The 22341-nt window shown below is 35.0% G+C and overlaps 2 protein-coding genes across 2 annotated transcripts; one reads left to right on the top strand and one right to left on the bottom strand.

Annotated features, from left to right (window-relative positions):
* Nucleotides 1-16662: 16662 nt before the first annotated feature.
* On the top strand, nucleotides 16663-18978 carry LOC113330172 (cytochrome c oxidase assembly factor 5-like). The gene is made up of 3 exons (XM_026577018.1): nucleotides 16663-16831; nucleotides 17110-17214; nucleotides 18609-18978. Exons 1-3 carry the CDS (start codon nucleotides 16763-16765, stop codon nucleotides 18648-18650), a joined length of 216 nt encoding a protein of 71 aa, XP_026432803.1. The 5' UTR covers nucleotides 16663-16762; the 3' UTR covers nucleotides 18651-18978.
* A 284-nt stretch (nucleotides 18979-19262) lies between these two features.
* LOC113329712 (bidirectional sugar transporter SWEET7b-like) lies at nucleotides 19263-19979 on the bottom strand. The gene has a single exon (XM_026576553.1). The coding sequence runs from the start codon at nucleotides 19977-19979 to the stop codon at nucleotides 19263-19265; it is 717 nt and encodes a 238-aa protein (XP_026432338.1).
* Between the last annotated feature and the right edge of the window lie 2362 nt (nucleotides 19980-22341).

Here is a 22341-nt window from a genome sequence, read left to right as displayed (position 1 = left end):
GGTGACATCACAGTTAGCATACTCTATATCAAATCAAAAATAAAATATTCGACCAATCACGACATGGTAAAGACAAATACATTTTCAAATCTTCACGTGATGTTTTGACCAAAAGAAAAAGATCCAAAAGGGAATGGGCAAACCGTCGGAAAAAGGGGATGAGCTCGTGCTCCAAAGTACTGCTCTTGATCGAGAATAAAGCAGAGATACAGATACAACGACTCATTGAGATTTGGTGCAATCAAACGCGGAAAGAAAAAAATATAATATGAAATGTAATCAGTAATTACGGGATGGGGTTTGCATAAATAATTATCAAATTGGATAACGATCAAATCAATTTGATTATGCCAAAATAAAATCAAATCAAATCAATCGTATCAGTATAAATCAAACCAAATCAACAAATTTCATTTCCTTCGTTAAATTAAATCAAATCGAAAAAGAAGAGGAACACTTAGCTTAATGATGATTCCATAATTTCCTCGATGTATATCCAAATCCAACTTTTGATTCAAACAACTTGTGTTTATCATCCATTTAGAAGAAAAAAATCAAGCGCTCTGCGATATAGCATCGTGCTGATAACGTGTTGGAGTAACAATTAGGTTAGAGGAAAAGATAGAGAAGGAGAAGAACTTCTTATTGATAAAAGGGCATCCGAATATTATATACACATAATGTTCTTTCTATACATGTAAGAGAAAACCTAATCATCTAATGGACCGCACATCCATGGGCCCTATAACAATCTATTAATAATAAAATATTTATTTTGTTTTGAATATTATTTAAATAAAGATAAAAAATAATACTAATTCTTGTTCATATTTTAATCATTTAATTCAAATCTTATAATCATTTAATTCTTTAATATTTTAATTTTAATTTAATTTTTACCTTTAAATATTATTATTATTATTTTATAAAAGAATAATTAAATTTGATTAATGAAATAATTGCATATAAATAAATATTTAAGGGTAGATTTTGTCTTTTTAATATAATAACAAGGTTAAAATAGAGAATCAATTAATTAAAATTGAGTGGGTCCACAACTTCTACTTTTACTGCTTTTAAAAGCTACTACTAGGCAGCTTTTAAAAGTTGGCCTAAAACAGAAGTGCTTTTGAAGAAAAGCGCTTTGAAAACAGTTTACCAAATGTTATTTTTCTAAAAAGTTTGTTACAAGTTGGTTACAAAGTGCTTTTGTAGGAAAAAAAGCAATCCCAAACGGGGTTTTAATGTAATGATTAGTTAGTGTAATGATTAATTAGTGATTAGTGAGTTACTAATAAGATAGTTTTGTTAGTGTAATGTTAGTGTAATGATTAATTAGTGATTAGTGAGTTACTAATAGGATAGTTTTGTTAGAATCAGGATTATTGAGAGAGAAGAAGAAGAAGAAAAGATGAAGAAAAATAGGGTTGAACCCAAAAAATCTTATTTTGAGTTTTCTAAATATGATATGAGTGTTTCTTGTGATGATAACTCCTCCTCCGAATCAGAACCTCCTTCATCTCCTAGAGTACTTTTCAATACTTCTAACGATCCGGGTATGAGTTATTTGTTAGAAGATTAATGTTTTTTTCCCCAAACTCAAGCTAACGACCCAAATGATGAATTTTATCAGCCACAAACAAAAGATGAAGATATGGGTACTCAGGTATGGCTCAAATTTAGTTAATGTAGCTTGAATTGTGAAAAAAAATTGCCAAACTGAAAATTTCAGTAAAAAATTTTGGCTTGGTTAAAGTGGTTCGATTACCTAATATGCATTGCGATGTAACCGAACTCTTTTATATGTGCAGTTCAGTTAGTTGATTTAGGAGTCATAGGTAACCGAACTCCTTTTTAATGGAGAATTTTCAGAGTTCGGTTATATTTTTCCAGATAACGTTGCCGAACTAATAGCATAGAGTAGACATATAATAGTTCGGCTTAGTCTAGTATACTATCGGGTTTTCGAACATAGGATTCGGTTTAGTCGTATGAGCTAACTTTGTTGCCGAACTTCTAAGGAGAAAATTTGTCATCAAATTTCGACAAGCTCGCAAAATTATTTTTAGTGAAGAGATAAGGCCAATAAAACTTTTACATTGCCGAACTGCTAAGTGTCTCTTGCTTGTGGTTGTCATTGACTTTTTGCTATTTCTAGGAGGTTGAACATGATCCACTACTAATAGAAAATCAATCTTCCCCAGTTGATATTTTGTACGAGGACACATCCCATCACTACATGAATGACTTGGTATTCAATGATCCGGCGGAGGCAAAGAGAAATGGTTTGTGAGAGGAGAGGTGATCCCGAAAAAAGCCACAAGACGAAGGGTTATGTTTATAAGGGAAAGACAAATAGGAAGAACAAAACTTTATCAAAGAAGTTTAATTTCCCATTCAAGCTATCATTTAATCATAACAAAGATTTGGATGGATGGGTTCTCTACCGGATTATGGAAGGTCGTCATAACCACCCTCGTCCGGAGCATCTTAAAGGACATTTCATGGAGGCAAAGATAACTCCTCAATAAATGGATAAGGTACGAAAATTGAGGAGAATGGGTATTTCACCGGTTCAAATGATCCAAATACTAAATGAAGATAACAAGGATAACCACTCATCTTTGTCCGCCATTTACAATGCAATTGAGAGGATTAAAAGGAAGGAATGGAGAGATGGACAAGTGATGCAACAATTTTTTTCTTGGCCAAAGAGAAAGACTACGCGGTTCAAAAGGATGTGGATTCAGATGGAGAGATAACACAACTCTTCATTGCGCATCCGACGAATGTTCAATTGTCTCAATGCTTTCATGAAGTTCTAATAATGGATTGCACTTATAAGATGAACAAGTGCGAGATGCCATTGTTGAATATTGTTGGGAGTAATTCGACGAAGTCATCGTTTGCCGTTGTGTTTTGTTTCTTAAGGGATGAGTAAGAACCTAGTTACATTTGGGCACTACAACAAGTTAAGGCAATCTTCCGAGGTTATGATATTCCCGGGGCTATAGTGACCAACAATGAAGTCGCATTTATGAATGCAATAGAGGTAGTGTTCCCATTAGCCCATAATATGCTTTGTAAGTTCCATATATGGTGTAATTTGGTCCATAGGTGCAAGCCAATAATATGTCCACCCAAGGAAAAAGGATATGAGGAGGTTAAGAAGCTACCGGAACATAAACGAGCAGATGCAAAAGAGCAAGTTTAAAAACAATAGGAACTAAATTATGCTAAATGGGTTTCTTTCAATGGTGAATGGGAGTCACTGTGTTGCTATCTTACCGAGGAAGAGTATCATATAAATATTGCGGAGTTTATCGCCCATTGTGATACTCCTGATTATCCCGATGTTGTATCGTATGTTCTTCGCCAATGGTTAGAACCGCACAAAGAGAGCTTTGTTTATTCCTATACCAACCATTACAAACACTTGGGAAATCAAGCGAAAAGTATGGTAGAGTTGGATCACCACCGGTTGAAGAAGAATATCTTTGGATGTGTTGATAAATTTGTAACCGTGTGGAATGCTATGGAAAATTACTTCAATCGCAACATTGATAGAATTAAAGAGAAGTTCCAAAAAATTCGTATATTCAAAATGACGGGAAAATATGCTAGTTACAAATTGCTGAAGGGAATCCATTACAACGTATCTCGGCAATGTATAAAGTTGTTGATTATAGAAGTCGAGTTGATTGAAAAGTGGGAAACCAAGCCGGATGGGGTGTGTGTTTGTAACATTAAGAAGTACATGGAACTCCCATGTCGCCGTACGATACTCAATCATGAGAATGGCGTAATCCATTTAAGCGATATTGATCCATTTTGGATGTATCTAAGTTTTATCCCTCCTCCAAATGGAGAAGAATCCAGAGAAGAGTTTGGCAACAACGAAATGGGATAAGAACCGTAATAAAGATGTATCGAGGAATGAACAAACTCCAAAAAAAAATCTTTTGGGATGACATGAGGACAATCATATATCCACAAACTTCGGAGAATGTTCATGAACCAACTCAATTTCCACCTAGTCAACCATCTTCCCAAGACGTGAAGATTAACGCTCCAATATGCCCCATACAACAAAAGACTCAACCAAGTGATGGTAAACCGACGGATATTAATAAACACTACTTGAGAGAGCTACCTCTATACATTAGAGAATTCGTTATATTCATCGATGTTGTTCTTCCAGATGGTAATTGTGGTTTTCATGTTATCGTACAACAACTTGGGCCTTTCATCGAAGGTGCCAACCGATATAATGGGTGCACAATCACTCATGTAAGGCAAAGGTTGTTGCGGAAACTAAAGCAGAATCCGCCATTTTACAAGACAATGTTGTGAGGAGATGGTAGTATCAACGAGTAATTTGTTAGGCATCAAAGTCATCTTCATGGGGCCATACAATCACAAGGTTTTATTGGATGAGTATTCCAATATGTGGACACTTAATCGCCGAGGCATTCAATTGTGTGGTTCATTATTTCTCATAATATGCTAGTTTCACATTCACCCCAAAAACAACGGTATGTGTCGAGAAACTCAAATGAAGGAGATATGTGATTGCATTGATTGAAAACAACCACTTTATAAGCCTCCGGTTAGAACCCGATTGTCTATTGCCTCAGATCTCCGGAACCTCTTATTGGCCTTCATTTAACCCCGATATAATGTTGGATTGGTGTATTATGTATGAGCATAACATGGAGATGTGGAAAGCTTTGAAGAAGTCAGACGAAATTGTACATGAATGTCAAATTGCACTTGAGGATGATTAAATGATACTTGTAATGGTACTAAGTATGCTTATGAATCATATACTATGTTTTTTGAAGTGTGGTATTAATTATTGGGTTAATTTTAGTATTTTATTGAGTTGAAATATAACAGTTCGGTTAGAATCAGATTACAGGATTTTACGAACTATTTTTTTTTTGGGCCAACAACTTTTTTTTAGTACAGTTCGGCAAACTGAAAAAATCACCAGGTAACCGCACACTCTGTTCGGTTCGGTCGTAAAAAGTTTCAGGTTGCCGAAGTTTTTGATTCAAACCCCTAACACCTTTAACTGCTGATTTTTATATTTACCCAACGACTAATTTTGATTTCTACCCCGTTATTACTAACTAAACGACTATTTTTTTAAAAAAATGTATCCATTGGGTTTTTATCATCTCACTCACCTATTTCTATAAAAGGAAACATATCCTTTCTAAAATCTCTATCTCACTCACGTGTCCATTTCAACTTATTCTATCATCTTTTTTATTCTCCTTCATCCATCTCTTTCAAACACCAAAAATGGATCCTTCCTTCAATAATGATGAAGATGTTGTTATTGTTAGATCGTGGATTACGGTTACGAAGCACTATTACTATAGAGCGTGCCTTAACTTTCTTGACCACGACAATAGGAAAGATATGTACTTTAACATGGATAAAACATCTGATGCTTGATGGAATCGTATATATAGGATATTTGATGCGTTGGACGAAAATATCCATCGGAGGACACAAAAAATCGTGAAGACTAGATTCGAGGAGGTATTTAAGGAATGCGAGGCTGTGATGGATGAGATTAAAGCCATAGTTGATAGTTACCCCCGTGCAGTGGGTACCGTAAGAATACGTATATGAACCATAGGAGCAATAATTATTTTTCTTAATTTCTTTTTAATGATGCTAACTTATAATTGATTTATCTGTTGCAGTGGTGTGCGACTCTCCGCGGTTATGAAACCAATTATGGCAAATTTTTTTTGCATTCCGATCCTATCGCATCTTGGAAGAAAACACATTTTCATTTAAATTATATGAATAAGTGTTTCTAAGGAAATATGAATTTAATAAGCTTTGTTGTTTCTTTTCTTTCAATTCTACTCTATATTAGATGTATGTTCAGTTGCATTTAATAAAATGAAATTCTTGGATATTTTTCAACTTCTAAATTTGAATTCACAAACAGAAGTTCGGTTAGGAATTATTATAGGACATTGCCGAACTATTACAAGACATTACCGAAATAAAATTACTGAACATTTAATATCTGAAACGTGCTATGAAAAAGTCTTTAAGGATGCGTAAGTGTTTTTCATATTTGAAATCATTTCTTTTCCATCTTCGCCATTCATTTTTTGATGTTAAAACGATTTTCTTGAATGTTTCACCCCTAAGTCGATGCCGCCTTACAATCCGAAACAAAACCAAATCGGATGAACGAAGCTAAATGGTCACGGTTATGAGGGTTTATTGTGTCGGAGCATATTTTCTCATGAAATTTCCCCCAATAACTTTGACTCATAATACCATCCATTCTTCGTTTCTTCACCCTTTTTTGATAGTATAGTATGTAGTTTCTGCAAAGAGAAAGATCTTCATCTAGAGTAAATTTAGAACTAGTAACTGCCATTTTTAAAATGTTAACTATGAGATACATATATATACCATTGAGGTGTATAACGGCTACATTTTTAAAATAAATAACCGTTACTTGATATTTGTGTCAGATACTGGTTACTTTTAATTTCAAAATTAAGAGTTCGGTTGTCACAAAAACTTTGCGACCACACCGAACTACATAGTTCAGTTACCAGGTAAAATAAAGATGAAACCGAACTTTTTTTTGATGGCTCAAACACAATCTGAACATATAAATGGTACACAAACCACTCTAAAACAAACCTAAGAGTGCAGTCCTGTGATTTATGCATCAAGAGAACGAGGCTTGAAACTTGTGGACAACTCAAAATTTGAGTCCACAGATATTAGTTCGGCAATGACTAAAAAGTTGTGAGCAAACCGAACTCTAACACAATCTGAACATATAAATGGTATAAAAACTAATCTAGAACAAACTTAAGTGTGCAAATTTGTGATTTATGCATCAAGATAATGAGGTTTGCAACTTGTGGCCAACTCAAAATTTGAGTCTATAGATATTAGTTCGGCAATGTATTAAAATTTGCGAGCAAACCGAACAGTACTCTTCAGCCTGCATATGTATAGCATCAGCCTACAGAGGAATGTTGGGAAACCTTCCAAAATGTTGCGTGGTAAACGAAATTTCTGATCGGTTACCTGGTAAACTTTCATTGGTTGCCGAACTAGGTGTTTGGTTTTCTACATAAAATTTCTGACTAGCCGAACTTCACCCTGTACCCAAAACATTGAAGAGTTGTTGCACTCTACTTGTAAAACAAATAGAAAATAAAAAGACAAACCCAATTAAAACAAATATAAAAGTGTTAAACATAACAAACTACGAAATTCCTCAATTAATTGTTTAAAACACACAAACATACGAAATCCATAACTAAGATGTTTTTTGAAACTACTACCATACGAAATCACTGAAGACCACTACGACGAACCATTTTATTCCCTTTTTCACCACAAGTCTTAGGTGGAACTTCCTCACCAGTTGGGGTTTCATCTCCTTCACCGGTTTCTTCCACCGTGGTAATAGCTTCGCGACTTGAACCTTCTTCCTGTTGTCGACCTATCTTCATTTTCTTAGACCGACTTACCTCCACCATTCTTTGTGATATAAGTTGTTCCCACTGGATGTGGTACTCAGTTTTTTCCTTTGGAGACATCGACTCTCCACTACAGATTCTAGTCATCCATTTCTTCAACAATTTCTTACCCTTGTTCACTTGATTCCAATTTTAACCACAAGTAAATATATTTTCAACACTTTGTAACAACTTTAAAGATAAAGAGAAGACATGTACTTACCACATTATCCCATAACTTAATGGCTTCTTCTCCAAAAATTGGCATCTCCTTTTGAGTTCTCTTAGCCTCCCTCTCCTTTTCCATCGCCTTCGCCTTATCAACAATGGCTTGTTGTTGTATATTTATCACAATAGGATGACTAAGTTCTTGATAAAACTCCACATAATATTCTTCACATGCATTTACATCTTCACCAAAAGGTACACAATCACCTAAAGGTAAGTTGTACTTGTTTTGTTCATTCCAATGTCTTACCGTAGGAGTTGGTTCATGTTTTGGATCATCCAATTTCTCCATCAACGAAGTCTACTTCTCTTCTTTAGACTTATTTTCCGCGTCCAAAACACTCATTTTCCTGTTGTAGGTTCGTTATACGGATAATTTGGAGTTTCCTTAAACAATCTCAATTTAGGGAAGTAGTCGTAGATACAAACCTTTGCGAAAAAAAAAATATTTACCACATATATGAAAATTGAATTGGAAGCAGAAAATTTTAGCGAATAATTTTATAATTAAAAATATACAAGCTTACCTGAATAAGAGTTAAGCAACCTCCAATTTGAGTTGTCTTAATCATCGACCCTTTGCTAATCTCTCCTAAAACAAATGCAAGCACCCCAGTGGTCCAAGAGTAGTTGTTCATCTCATCGAGATTCTACAAAAGATGTAGATAATGTGCATTCACTTTATTTCCAGAAGTGTCGCAGAAAATGATAGTTCCTAGATACTATAACCAATAAGAGGTGACATGGTGCTTAAGTGTCTCCTCGTCCATCGCCAACTTTCCCTTCTTCACCTTCTGAGTTGTCCCTTCAAATGCTTTCTTCAACTTTACCAACTTAAATTTCTTGATCATCTTCTTCAAGGATCCATCTGCTTCTTTGGGATTATACTCATCGCTACGTTTAGGAGACTTCACAACACGTCTGGACTCACATTGGGTCTTTTTTTGCATTCCATCCTAGACACTTTAGAGCCAATGCTTCAAGAGATTCGTAACGCATCGAGGGATCGTAGCCTTCTCGAAAACACTTACCTTCCACGGGTTGGACGGTGATTCTCATGCAATCATCTGGAGTAATTCCCATCTCGCCAAATGGAAGATGCATTGTATATGTCTCGGGATAATGTCTCTCTAGAAATGAGGATACGACGACATCGTCAAAATCCACATGTTGGAGCCTAATAGCTCTCTACAAAAAACTTTCTTTAACCTTCGCCTGAAACTCGGCACACTCATTGGAAAGATCCCAAGCGACCTCCTTTTGACGACGAATAAGACGAATTGCATCATTATGATCCTACGAAAAGAACATCACACTATAAATACTTGACGAAACATTTCCAAAATAAAATAAAATCGTTTTATTAGTTAATAATACCTTTATCGCATAGATCTTCGCAGCCCATGAGAGTTGTAGCTGAACAATGTTGCCCCTCCATCAATTGGAGTACCATAAGTTGGGCTCACTAGTAACAAACACAACTTAGAAGGTGGAATGTGTGAGTATCTAACACAAGGGGGTTTCGGCTTCGTTTCCTCTTTAACATGAACAATTTCTTTCTCTTCCTCCTCTTCTTCCTATTCCTCCTCTTCGTCCTCTTCTTCCTCTTCCTCCTCTTCCTCTTGTCTTTCTCCTTATTTGCCATGTCCTTGTCCTTCTCCCTTTTTACCCTGTCCTTGGTCTTCTTCCTCTACATCTTCAACCTATTCTCCATGTTCTTCGAACACTTCATTTCCTTGGTCTTCATTTCCTTGCTCTTATTCATCATCATTCTCTTTCCACTACACCATTTTAAGGGATTCGTAACCAAGTTTTGCAACGACAGTAGGTCGGTTGCGAAATTTCCGTTGCGAATCCCAGTTGTTAATTTTTCGCAACCGAGGGATGCCATTGCGAATTTGCAACCTCACAGGAAAGGTTGCTAATTGCAACTACGCTCAGTTCAAGCGTGCGAACCACTTGCTTGGTCGGAACACTAGCGATGATAAACACGCCCCAGTCAAACTTCGGTCAAGACTTCGTTTTTTTTCCCACCCTTAATCCAAATCTAGGGTATATACTACCCTTATCGAGTACCCTCTTCATTTTTCTCCGCCAAACCACAGAGACTCAGTCTCTCCTCCCTCTCCTCTCGTCTCCATCTTCCTTTCTATCATGATCTGCTCAGCTGAGAACTGTATTATCAGGTATAATTTTTTACATAGTTTTTTGGGTTTATAGATTTCGATTTCTAGGGTTTCAGTTGTGAATTCTATGGTTCAGAGATTTTATTTCTAGGATTTAGAGATTTTGATTTAAGTTTATCGAATCCTAGGGTTCCATTTAAGTTTTTCGTTTTTAGGTTTTAATGTTTGATTTCAGTTTTTCGATTTCACTTGTGAATCTGATTCTTTCAATTTCAGTTTTTTTATTTCTTTTTTTTCTTTCCATTTTATGGTTTGTTGTGTATCTGAATCTAGTACCCCCTTCTTTTTTTTCCATGTTAGGGTTTGTCAAGATTGAAGAATTGAAGCTCAGTTCAGATCTTGAAGAAGAACTGGTCAGAGTTGGTTCAGGAAGAACTAAGAAGGTATATCCAACTATGAAATTGTTTTGATTATTTTGGTTCCTTTTGTATTTTCTTTCCATTTTATGGTTTGTTGTTTATCTGAATCTAATGCTTTTTTTTTCCATGTTAGAGTTTATCAAGATTGAAGAACTGAAGTTCAGTGCATTAGAGTTTGAAGAAAAACTGGTCAGAGTTGGCTTAGGAAAACTAAGAAGATATATCCAACAATTTTGATTATTTTGGTTCCTTTTATATTGTTTAGCTGAAGTTTGATAGAATCTTATTGACCACGATAAAAATGGTCCTAGTGGTGAATCGCAAAAGCTACTTGTAGCTCATTCTTAAATTTAAGATATATGACATACCAAAATTGCAAAATTTAAGATAACTAAGACCTGGTGAACTGCTGTTGGTCAAGAGTCAAGACTTGATTAATTTATTGGTTTCTGAGGAAGATAAGCAGAAGTATTCTCGTTACATTCTTAGATCTTACGTTGAAGATAATAAAAAGGTAAGCTTGCTGATTTATTAATTATTTTTCTTTTCCACATGAATAGTAAGCATGACTACTTATTATTATATTTTTTTGTCATATGATTGTTATTTACTCTATAAAGTGCCACATTTTCAAGTCCTTTGTGCTTCAACATGCACAAGAGTTGAAAGATACCTCCTGCCCCGTGTTTTGTTGGTTTACATGCATGGAAAGAACAGTGGATATTGGGGCTTAAAGCTGACAGTTTAGGTTGAGAGAATCAATATATATTATAAAGTGCCGCCATTGGATCTCTAAGTACTCCAAAACTTTTGTATCTTTCTGTGATACTTGGCCTTCCATACATTTTTAGTGACCTGTGCATTTTCAGTCTGTTCTTAATTTAGCTAGATATTTACCTTAAGTATGCTGAATGAATGTGGTCTGAGTGGGAATTGGAGGCCCCTTCATCTATATTAAGGTTTCATGTGTTGCACTATTATACAACAATATTTTTTGTAGGATCTCACCTTTCATTTTCATGATTCATGAGTAAGTTCTACTCTACTTTTTCTTTGTTTTTTTAATCTAAGTTGTCGTTGCATATCAATTTGTTGAACTGTTTGACTTTAATTTGTAACTTGTATCCTTACTATCGTTATCTCCATCTTCAGTATGGAACGTTATTCTCCTGTTTGATTTTTGATTTCTTCTTTGTGTTGCTCTTCTGTAGACAAAGTGGTGCCCTACGCCAGGATGTGATTTTGTTGTTGATTTCGTTGCTGGTAGTTCAAGCTTTGATGTTTCTTGGAACTGCTCATTTAGGTTTTGCTGGAATGTAAGTTACTTTTGTTGTTGTTTCTATAACATATTTATTTTATTGTATAGTTGTTGTTTACCTTACAAGATCTCTGAATTTCACTTGAAGTGTACCGAGAAAGCGCATCGACCAGTTGACTGTGTCACTGTTGCCAAGTGGATCTTGAAGAATTGTGCCGAGTTCAAAAGCATGAATTGGTAAATTTGTTTTGAATCAAAAATGAATATTTCCTATTTTGCAATAATCTGGATGTGATGCTAACATGTTTTTGCTAATTTAATATTCAGGATATCAGCAAACTCTAAGTCTTGTCCAAAATGCAAACGACACATTCAGAAAAATCGGGGCTGCATGCATATTACCTGCACATCTGCTTGCAAATTCTAGTTTTGCTGGTAATTGGTTCATACATGTCAGAAAAATTCCTATATCTTGGCTGGTTATAAGTTTCTGATATACTTATATTTGCATTTGTTCTGAATATGGTGTCGTCTCTTGGACTTGGTAATTGATGTTTATTTTCATATGCTTCCAGGCTCTGCCTTGGTGCTTGGTCAGATCACGGAAAAAGGACGTGCAATCTCTATGAGACAGCAAAGAAAGAGGGATTGGTACATTTCTATTGCTTTATAGTTTCATAGTAAATTAGACCAAAACTCTAGAACATTTATTAATCCAGATCCCTGATTGTTTTCTCCTGGTTTTCTGTTATAATATGATGAGGCCAAGAAGAGAAGAGAAATGGCTAAAAATTCTTTAGAGAGATATACACATTACTACGAAAGATGGGCGACTAACCAGTCGGTAAGTTTTGTTTATCAGATAAGGAAATTGACCTTCGGTTGTATATATATATATATATTCCTTAACCATGCTTTGAGAATGTTTGCATTAGATTTAATTTTCTTGCTATTTGATTTAATTTTCTCGGTTGTATACAAATGTGATATCATGTTAATAAATTTTATACTCAAGAAAAGAAGAAATGATTAGATTTAGTACTACTGTTTTAGATTGACGCTGAACATCTGATATAATAAATTTCCCAGCAGCCATGTATTAAAATGATTTCATTGTCTCTATCAGTTGTCTCTATGTTAGAATTTGACTTGCAGTTACAGGGAACATGTACATTATTTTCCAGATGCTAACTGATTTTTCTTTTCCCATTACAGTCTAGGCTAAAGGCAGCTGCGGATTTGCAGCAAATGCAATCTGTGCATGTAAGTAAATTATTCTGCTTTAGTATTTTTGAAATATCTTCCCCACTGATGTTTCATCTAGAGGCGTGTCGGTGGTTATAGTGTTATTGTTGAATATGAATTTTGATTCAGTTGGGATGCTACATGTAAAAGCTGAGCTTCTGTTCTATTAAATTGAACACATCGTCATTTTATCTTGACCATGGGTGGGCTAAGCTATCTCTGTAGGAGATATTTTTCAATACATGCTATATTAGTAAGTGATTGTTATCAATTAGATGTGCAATGTGCACAACTTAGAAAACTAAATACATGCTAAAAAAGAGCGAGGATCGGTACTTTTATTTATATTTATAATACATGTGATGATGTCTTCTTCTTGGAAGGATGAGAGTCAGAAGACTAAAGAGGTTTCTAATTTTGGAGTTTATGGGTTTGATGAACATTGTATTCTTAAATTCATATTCAAGAATACTGATGGTATGTCATATTGTAGAAACCAATACTGATGGTATGTCATATATCTTAAATTTTTTTAGTAGTTCACCAGTTCTTAGTTTCGTTTTTAGTATAGTCAAGACTCAAGATTTTGGTGAATGTTTTGTACTAAATAAAACAAGAACAATTTTAGGGGATAATTTTGTGTATTATGCTTACAAGATACTAGTGCAGACCTAAAGAGATATCACAGAATCCAGCATAATTTAGGATTTGGTTGACTTCAGCTGGATTACAAGATGATCCCCAAATTCTGGTGCAGATTCAATGTTTTTATTGAACACCAATTATATGCGCAAGCTTTTGATCTATCATTGTTTTAACTTAGTCATTGGAAGGAGGATTAGAGACAACGGAAACTTATCCAGTTCCCCATATTCATCATTTTCACAGATTTTGCCTGCTTGTACTTGCACATCATATTATATCTTTATTAGTTTTTGACTTCAATTGATTTATAAGCATACTGGTTATCTGATTGGAAGAATTTGTGATGCTTTGTTCGCAGGTTGATTGAATGATGCTATGTTATGAGATCAGAAATTAAGGTTGGAGAACAAAGCATCAGCCATTAGGTCCCTTAGCAGCTGCAAGATTTGTAAGTTTATGTAGTATCTCCTTATAGTGATTTAAGTTAGAAGAACTTAGGAATTTCGTAACTTTACATGAACTGAACTTAGGAACCAAGTATGTTTCTAATGTGTACACTAGTTTGTTGTGATACGTAGAACACATTTGTATCAAATACTCATATTTTTTGTTAAAATCAATTGAAGAATCCATTTTCATAATTTAATACAATTTTGTATGTTGAATGAATGAATGAATGTATGTTGAACGAATGAATGTAGGGAACTGGGTAACTACAGGGGGGAAATGTGGGCGGAAATGGATTTTGACCAGGTCAATGAAGACTTGACCTTTTTTTTATGTAGCAAAATATTAACAACGTCTTAATTTGTTGCTAAATTAGAACTAAAACCACTAAATTAGAACCAGAACCAATAACATTTTAGTTCCGGGTAGGGGTATTCCTGTAATTAGAAACAACTTAGCAACAACAGACCTTGGTTGCGAATAAACAGCTTCGCAACGGCACAGTACGTTGCGAATCTCCGTTGCTGACCAAGAGTCGCAACGGAGCTTATGCCGTAGCGAAAAAATGCAACACCGTGTTTTGCAACGTCCATCTTCCGTTGCGACCCCAGTCAGCAATGGCCAGACTCCGTTGCTAATACCTAAAAATGGTGTAGTGTTCTTCAATAACATTATTAATTATATTCTCCTCCATCACCATTTGATTGACATCTTATATTACATTACGAGCATTCTGTTGGTTCACTTCCAGTAACGATCCCCCTCCATGTTTAGCATTTTTAGTCCCACGGTTTCAGAAATTCAAATGTATTCTACCACGAGGGGTGGGGGTTCTTAAATATTCATCTAGGAGGAGGTTAGATGTTTTTCCTTTTTTCGTAATGAATTAAAACCACATTATTAGCTAAAAAAAATATTTTCGTATCAAATAAAATTGAACATGAGACTACATCAAACACAAGGTGTTAACAGACTAAAGTTAGGTTATCTGGTATGTAAGTTGCGAAGTAACCGAACTACATATTTGGTGTTGACAGACCGAAGTTCGGTTCCCCCTAGAAATTGCGATGTAACCGAACTATATAATACCAAAGTTCGGTTACCTATATAAATTTATCGACTACAGTGAACTCTAATTTCCCATATAAAGAAGGAGTTCGGTTACGCAAAATTTTCTTTTGAGCTTACCGAACTACACAATTCGTTTACCAAAAAATTCATAAAAATTGCGACTTTGCCGAAGTGTTCTTCATATTGAAAGTTCTACAAAAAAAACTAGGGTTTTCAAAATTCTCCTAGCCGAAATGTTTACTGGAACTACCTTTGATGATTGCTAATCGATATCTTCAACCAGATCAAATTAAAATGAATGCGGATTTGCGTTTTACTCGACTTTTTGGTTGATGTTGGATGATTGATTCAGCCTCTCAACTTTTCTTCAAGTTCTTTATCAATTTGAAATTCATTTGGGAGATTCGCTATATTTGCGAGTCCCGGACTCAATCCGGGAAATCTTGGTGTCTGCTTGGAACGCATTGCTTATAAAGATGGATTAATCGACGATGAGAATTTTTTTGAATCGACGATTAACTTCGATGTCTACGAAGAAGAGAAAAGAAAAGAAGAAGATGAAGAAGAAAAGGAAGAGAAAGAGTTTTAAAACTGATTTTAATCAGTTTTGTTATTTGGGTTTTAATTTACCTGGCATCTTTAGGTGCGGCCCCAAAACAATTAGAGGCAACACCAAAAGAAAAAAAGGTCACCCAAACCTAAAACAAAGCCACTCCTTATCTCAAATTTTTCTAAATGGCAAATATGCCCTCCATAATCGGTAGTTAAGTTTACAAATCGGGAGAAATTTGTTATATAGATGAGATTCCATTTTCACATGATCGAGAACAACTCAGAATCTGTACTTTCATGATATTTGTTGCATAACGATTGACAATCGGTAGTTTCGTGATGTTCGTTATCTACTGATTGTGGTAATAGCCCCAAATTCAAAAATTTCAAAAACCAATGTAATTTTGGATTTCTTTATTTTCAAAATTGGTAGTTTCATGATGTTTATTTCCTACCGATTGACAATCGGTAGTTTCATGATGTTCGTTATCTACCGATTATGGTAGTCGCCCTAAATTCAAAATTTTCAAAAACCAATGGAATTTTGGATTTCTCTATTTTCACAATCGGTAGTTTCATGATGTTTATTTCCTACCAATTGTGATAGTAGCCCCAAATTTAATTTTTCAAAACAAAGCAAAGAAGAGAAGAAAATAGTCACAATTGGTTGATAAAACTAACATGCTAAACTACCGATTATGCAAGGACTCATACGTATTTTTAACTTATTTTGTCTTTCTGTATCGCCCTTAATTCTTTTGGGGTTGCCCCTAAAGATGCCAGGTTAATTTAATGGGTTAGATTGGTGGATAGCAATTAGATTAGAGGATTATTAGGATTAGTTATAACCTTAATTAGAATAAGAACAAATTAGTCTTCTCTAATCATTTAGAACATCTCTTAGAATGTAGGGTGGACACTCCTATCACAAAGAAGTTCCCACCAAAATGTGCTAGTCCCCAAAAAATCGTTCAATGAAACTCCTCGAAAAGTCCAAAACTCAAAGGTCCTTTATTCTCATAGAAGAGGTCTGTTGGACCTGGATCCATAATAAGCTTCTTCAACTATCCATTCACCAAAGCCCTAAAAAGTATCCGTTTTTTTACCTTAAGTTGGTTGCTAATTAACACCCATCTTTCACTAAATAACATCCGTCTTTTCCTATGTGCTATTCTTCTATCTCTTCAGAAACTTTGAACTCTGGAAATCTGTTTTTGCTCTGAAATCTCTGAAGAAAAGGAGGAAGACATGTCGAAGTCTTGCAAAGGATTAGCGATGGAACTAGTCAAGTGCTTAAGTGAAACTGATTGTATTAAGGTACTTCTTGTTCACTAAAAACCCTTTCGTTCTCTCTTCCCCTCTCTTCTTTTCATTGATCCCCATGATGAATTTCTTGATCAATGATTGAAATAATATGTTCTCTGATGTAGGTTTTTCATTATTTAATCTGGGTTCTGTTTAATTTTGTGAAATTTGGTAGAAAACTTATCAATTTCTACACTTTTCATAGTTAGGGTTTAAATACTCTTTGATTTCTTCATATTTTTGTATAATAAAATCTCAATAGTTTTATGTTGAATTGGAGTTGTATTTAGGTTGAGAAGAGATCATACAAAGAATGTGCTGGTGAAAAGTGTCCTTCAATTTCAGCTGAGTGTATTGGGCTAAGAGAGACTTATTTCAATTGCAAAAGAGGCCAGGTATGTTTATGTGGTTTGCTTTAGAAATCTGATTCCTTAAAATGTGTCGCTTGTTTGTTTTTGAGATTGAATCCTTTTCGTAAATGATTCTAGCCAATTTCACAAGTGATTTAGGGGTAATTTGGTGTAGAAAGTGTGTTATGTTTGTTTATTAGCTACTGTAAGTTAGCGTAATTTAGCTAGTTTTTTCATGGAAATGGTTGTTGCATTCCTGCAATGAGTTTGGTTTCATCTGCAACGGGCTAATGTACATCTAGTGCATGAATTATGTAAAGGTTGTAGATTTGAGGTTTTGTTCATAAGTCATCCGTGTATACCTGTTGATAGGGAGATTAGGATCCAAAGCCTATCAAGAAGAGTGTGCAGAAATTCAAAGACCATATTTCGTTTTTCAGAAGTGCTTCTGATGAATGCTTGAGATTCTAAGATTTTTTTGGATTCCTAATCTTATTAGAATGTGGATAAAACTAAAGAAAAGAAAGAAGCCGCCCATTGTTTTTTATTCAATTCTCTCTGTCCTGTGTTTTTGCTGTTTTTTTCATTTGCTTGCACTGAATGAAAGTGGTCATTAAATGCCCAAGGAAAGATAGGAAGGCGAAAAACTTCTGAACAAAGTCTGTAATTCGGTTTTTACATCTCAAAACATCTCATTATATGACGCGTGCAACCTGCACATTGAAAAGATTAGTCTAGCACTGGTCTTGAAATGCGATCAATCCTAAAATTGACCTCCCTAAACACACATTGAGAAGGTTCTGAAAGAACTTTAGACGGAACAATACTCCCTCAACTACTAGGAGAACTAAGAATTGTGCCACTTTTAAACTTAAAAGACTTTAATTCAGCAACTCAAAATTACCAAAAATACACATGTACCTAGCATGCCAAAAAGATGTTATCACTTCCACTCAAACTACAAAGCACAGCTCTTTTATAGCAGGATAAACATTGTTAGCAGCCTTATAAGTATTCACAATACAAGCAGTAGCTGAAAAGCCTTTGAGCCACTCCCATATGTTGCTTAATTTTTCTCTTTGTTTTCGCCAACTCACTAGTTATCTAGGTTGATGAAACTTTGGTCTGCTGTGTTACTTTATCCCTGCTTGGGATGCTGCAGAAATCACTATGAGTTTTTGAACAGAAATTTGCCTGTTCTTTTGTGTTTCTGCAAATTGAATACTAATTTTTACAGTGAATGTTGGTACAAATTCAGTGAGCCTGCTTTTTGCAGGACACCAAGCAGGGCCTTTGTTTTATAAATGAGAATGTGCTGATTTTTTTGTTGTTACGAATTCTATGAGCCCGCAAATTTTCGCAGGACACAGAACACTAACAGGGCCTTCATTCTACAAATGAGAATGTGCTGATTTTTTTTATTTTTTTTGTTGCTTTAGGTTGACATGAGAGCTAGAATTCGTGGAAACAAGGGCTACTAGTAGAACGAGCGGGTGCAGGAAATGAGATTTTACTTCTGCTGCTGTCAAAATTTTTGGTTTGAAGTGAATCTGTCGGTGACAATACACTATTGAAGACTGTATAAATGCATCTAGCTGGCTGTTCTTTATGTTCTTCATTATGTCGCAGTTTGCATGAAATTCTTAGACAGAAAAGAATCGGTTCTTTACATCGGTGTTTTGTAGATGATTGACACAAAATACGAAAAATGCACTTAAAGTAGAAAATAGCTGAAAATGGTGGTGATTTTTATGAGCTTCTGAGATTTAATCAGCAGTTACTTTTGATTTTGTGTCAATTTTCTTCATATTTTTGGTGTCAATTCTTATGAGCAATGTACCTCTGGGTTAAGTTTTTCTTAAATCAAAATAAAATAAAATAATAATAACAAGAAATTAAAATTGTGTTTACACAATTAGAAGAAGAAATTTAAATTCAAAATCCAATTCAGACTAAATAAGTTTCAACCACCAACAATGTACGGGCTAAGTATTTCTTAATAAGCATTTAATAATAAATAAAAAATAAGAAAATACATACTATGGCACCAGAAATTAGAAGAAGAAAAATAAAGTTTTTGTTTAGTCCTTTTACTAACAAGCTTTCTTAACCGAGTCTTTGAGAACAGAATGAGAGACATCAACCCAATCTCCATTGTCTACCTCCTCCTTTGGCTTTGAGTTGCTGTACCACCACCATACTCCGATTTGGATTAAACCAAGAATCAATCCCAACCCATTACTCACCAATAAATAGATATCAAAACGGACAAGTGCATAAGCAAACCAACACCCACCATTGAGAGCATTGAAAAGTAAAAGGTACTTTGGCATATACTGGCTGCTCTTTGTTTCATAAACCTGAAGAAGATTGTCAAGTGGCATAGCATACGTCATTACGTTGACAACGTCATACAGAACTCCGATTGTTGTGAACCTGTTCTCCACTAGGATACTGAACAGTATTGCTGTAACACCGAAAACAGCTACACCAGCAAACACTGACATTACATAACGCCTTCCTTTCTCGGTTGCATATTTGAAGAACATGCAAACGTAGGTCAGTTCAATCACGAAACCAATAGCGTTTATCGTAGCGATGAGAGCACCATGTGGATGAGCAAAAGGTAAACTATAGAGAACCCACAGTACACAATTCAGAACTGCAGCTAAGTAAGGATTTGGAGAATAATCCTCTACTGTTCTTTTTTTATAGATTTGATAAAACGTAGGTGCTGGTGAAAGAAACAAACCAAAAGATATGATGTTACCTATAATTCCGAGGCTATTGATCAGATATGTATTAACCATCTTTAGTAGCAAATTGATTGATCAAGGAAGAACGAAAGAATCAATCACGAGCGAGCAGGCTGAATACTATAGATATGGCATAGACAGATGAATGTTGAAGGTAGAGACAAGAGAGGTCTGATGTGAATATATATATATATATATATATACTAAATATTACTTGCTGCAGAAGAAAAGCATGGTACGCAAATCTTGCTTGTTATATATGGTTAAAAGAGTTTAGCTGGAAATATAATACTAACTTTATGCGGAAAAATCTCAACAAACATGGAAATCCTATAATTCAGCAAGGTAAGTATAGAGTTTATATGGTATGCAAATACTGCTTGTAATGTAGGTTCTAGTCTAGGAATCTGAAAATCACTGAATTCACACCAGCTCTAGGACTCACTCGGTCCTTACTCGTAGCTGCAAGCCGGCAATGCTGTCTCCAAATTGGATGTCTTCTTATATGTCCATATATCCAAACGTGAAGGGTTTGGGTTTTGGTTTGGGTTTGATACCCTAATTTTGCAGCCACTAATACGCAACCAGAACCCACTAACGATAAATATGAGAATATATGCTAATTTTTATTTATTTTTTATATTTTTGTTATAAGCTGGTATATTTATTAGTGCTTTAGGTTGACATGAGAGATCGAATCAGCGGGAAACAATGGTTACAAGCTTATCATTGAATGCGCGTGGAGGTAAGGAGAGTTTAATTACTAGTGCTCTTCTGTCAGTTTTTTCTTTTTGAAGTGATAGTGTTTATTGTTGTAGACATGTAGAAACCCAAGCTGCAAGTACATTAAGAGAAAATGTAATAAGCGTATACTTGAATATTTAAAAATTTTAAAGTATGGTTAACACATCCTCCAAATCAGCGGGTTTCTTTTGAGTTTTGGTATCAAATCCTTCATATTTATCGTTAACCAGAAGGGATATGATTCCTTCATATTTATCGTTAACCTGAAGGGATATGATTCTTAGGAATCATGTACCTCCGGGTTAAGTTTTTCTTAATAAAATTGTACTTAATTTGCATCAAATAAAAAGAAACACATTAAGAAAGAACTTACAAGTATGGCAATGGACATTAGAAGAAGGAATAAATTAAGTTTTTGTTAAACACTATGTTCAGTTTTGGTAACTGACTGTTTGAAAATGGAATGAGAGACATCAACCCATTGTCTGTACAACCACCATACTCCGATTTGGATTAAACCAAGAAGAAGTCCCCACCCATTATTTACCAATAAAAACATATCGAAACGGAGAAGTGCAAAAGCAAACCAACACCCACCGTTTAGAGCATTGAAAAGTACAAGGTACTTTGGCAAATACTCGTTGCTCTTTGTTTTTATAGCCTAATGCAGGTTGTCGAGAGGTGTAACGTAAATCAATAGGCTGAAATAATCACACAAAGCTCCAATTATCTTGGGTCTGCTTGCAACCATTGGTGGCCGGAGAGTTAATAGCACTACTGCATCAAAGATAACAGCTTCACCAGCCAACGTTGATAGTACATAGCATCTTCCTTTCTTGGTTGCATAGATTAAAAATAGGGATTTTTAACAAACTGCCACACTTGCAAATCCCGATTCAAGAAAATGCCACCGTTTTTTTTCAGAGTTTATTAAATGCCACAACCGTTAGATATTCCGTCAGGGCCCACTAACTCGGTCTATAATCATTGAAAAAGTCAATACAACGTGTCAACATTACCTAACTACCCTTGAATTCGTGTTGGTCCAAACTCGACAATGACTCACACTATTAGGTTGATTTGAATCAGTCACAAGAAGCCACATTACCTAACTACACTTGAATTCTCTTTCTCTTTCCTTTCTTCTCTTCCTTCTCCTTCTTCTTTTTCTCCGGCGTTCCAGAGATGAAATCTCTGTTGAGAAAACCTTGCAGAAAATTAGTGAAACCAATCAACCGAGTGTGGTGCTGATGAGTTCATAGTTGGGTTTGGTTAGAATCCACGATTGAGTTGAAGCGAAGTGTTTCTGTGAAGGTTAGAGTTTGATGTTGAGTTTATTTGGAATTGATAAGCTAAACGGGATGTTAACATATGAAGATCAAAGGGTTATTGCTAAATTGAAGTTGTAGTATTGTCTTGAAGAAGAATTGAGATGTTAATGAAATTGTGAAGAAATTAGGGTTCCTGATTTCAGCTGAAAAAACCAACAATCAAAGCCTTTTCTTCTAAAGTTTGATATCCTAATTGAAACCCATATACCAGAAATCTAGATCTGTGTAGTAACTTGAATTATTTTGAAACCCTAGAAAACCGATTTTGTACCTGAAATCGAAGAAAATCATCAATCTGATATGTTATTGTGATTTTATTTCCCACCAGTTGGTTTATTCCT

The sequence above is a fragment of the Papaver somniferum genome, unplaced genomic scaffold (genome assembly GCF_003573695.1).
Source record: "Papaver somniferum cultivar HN1 unplaced genomic scaffold, ASM357369v1 unplaced-scaffold_117, whole genome shotgun sequence".
Lineage (NCBI taxonomy): Eukaryota > Viridiplantae > Streptophyta > Magnoliopsida > Ranunculales > Papaveraceae > Papaver > Papaver somniferum.
This window is presented reverse-complemented; position numbering and strand designations above follow the sequence as displayed.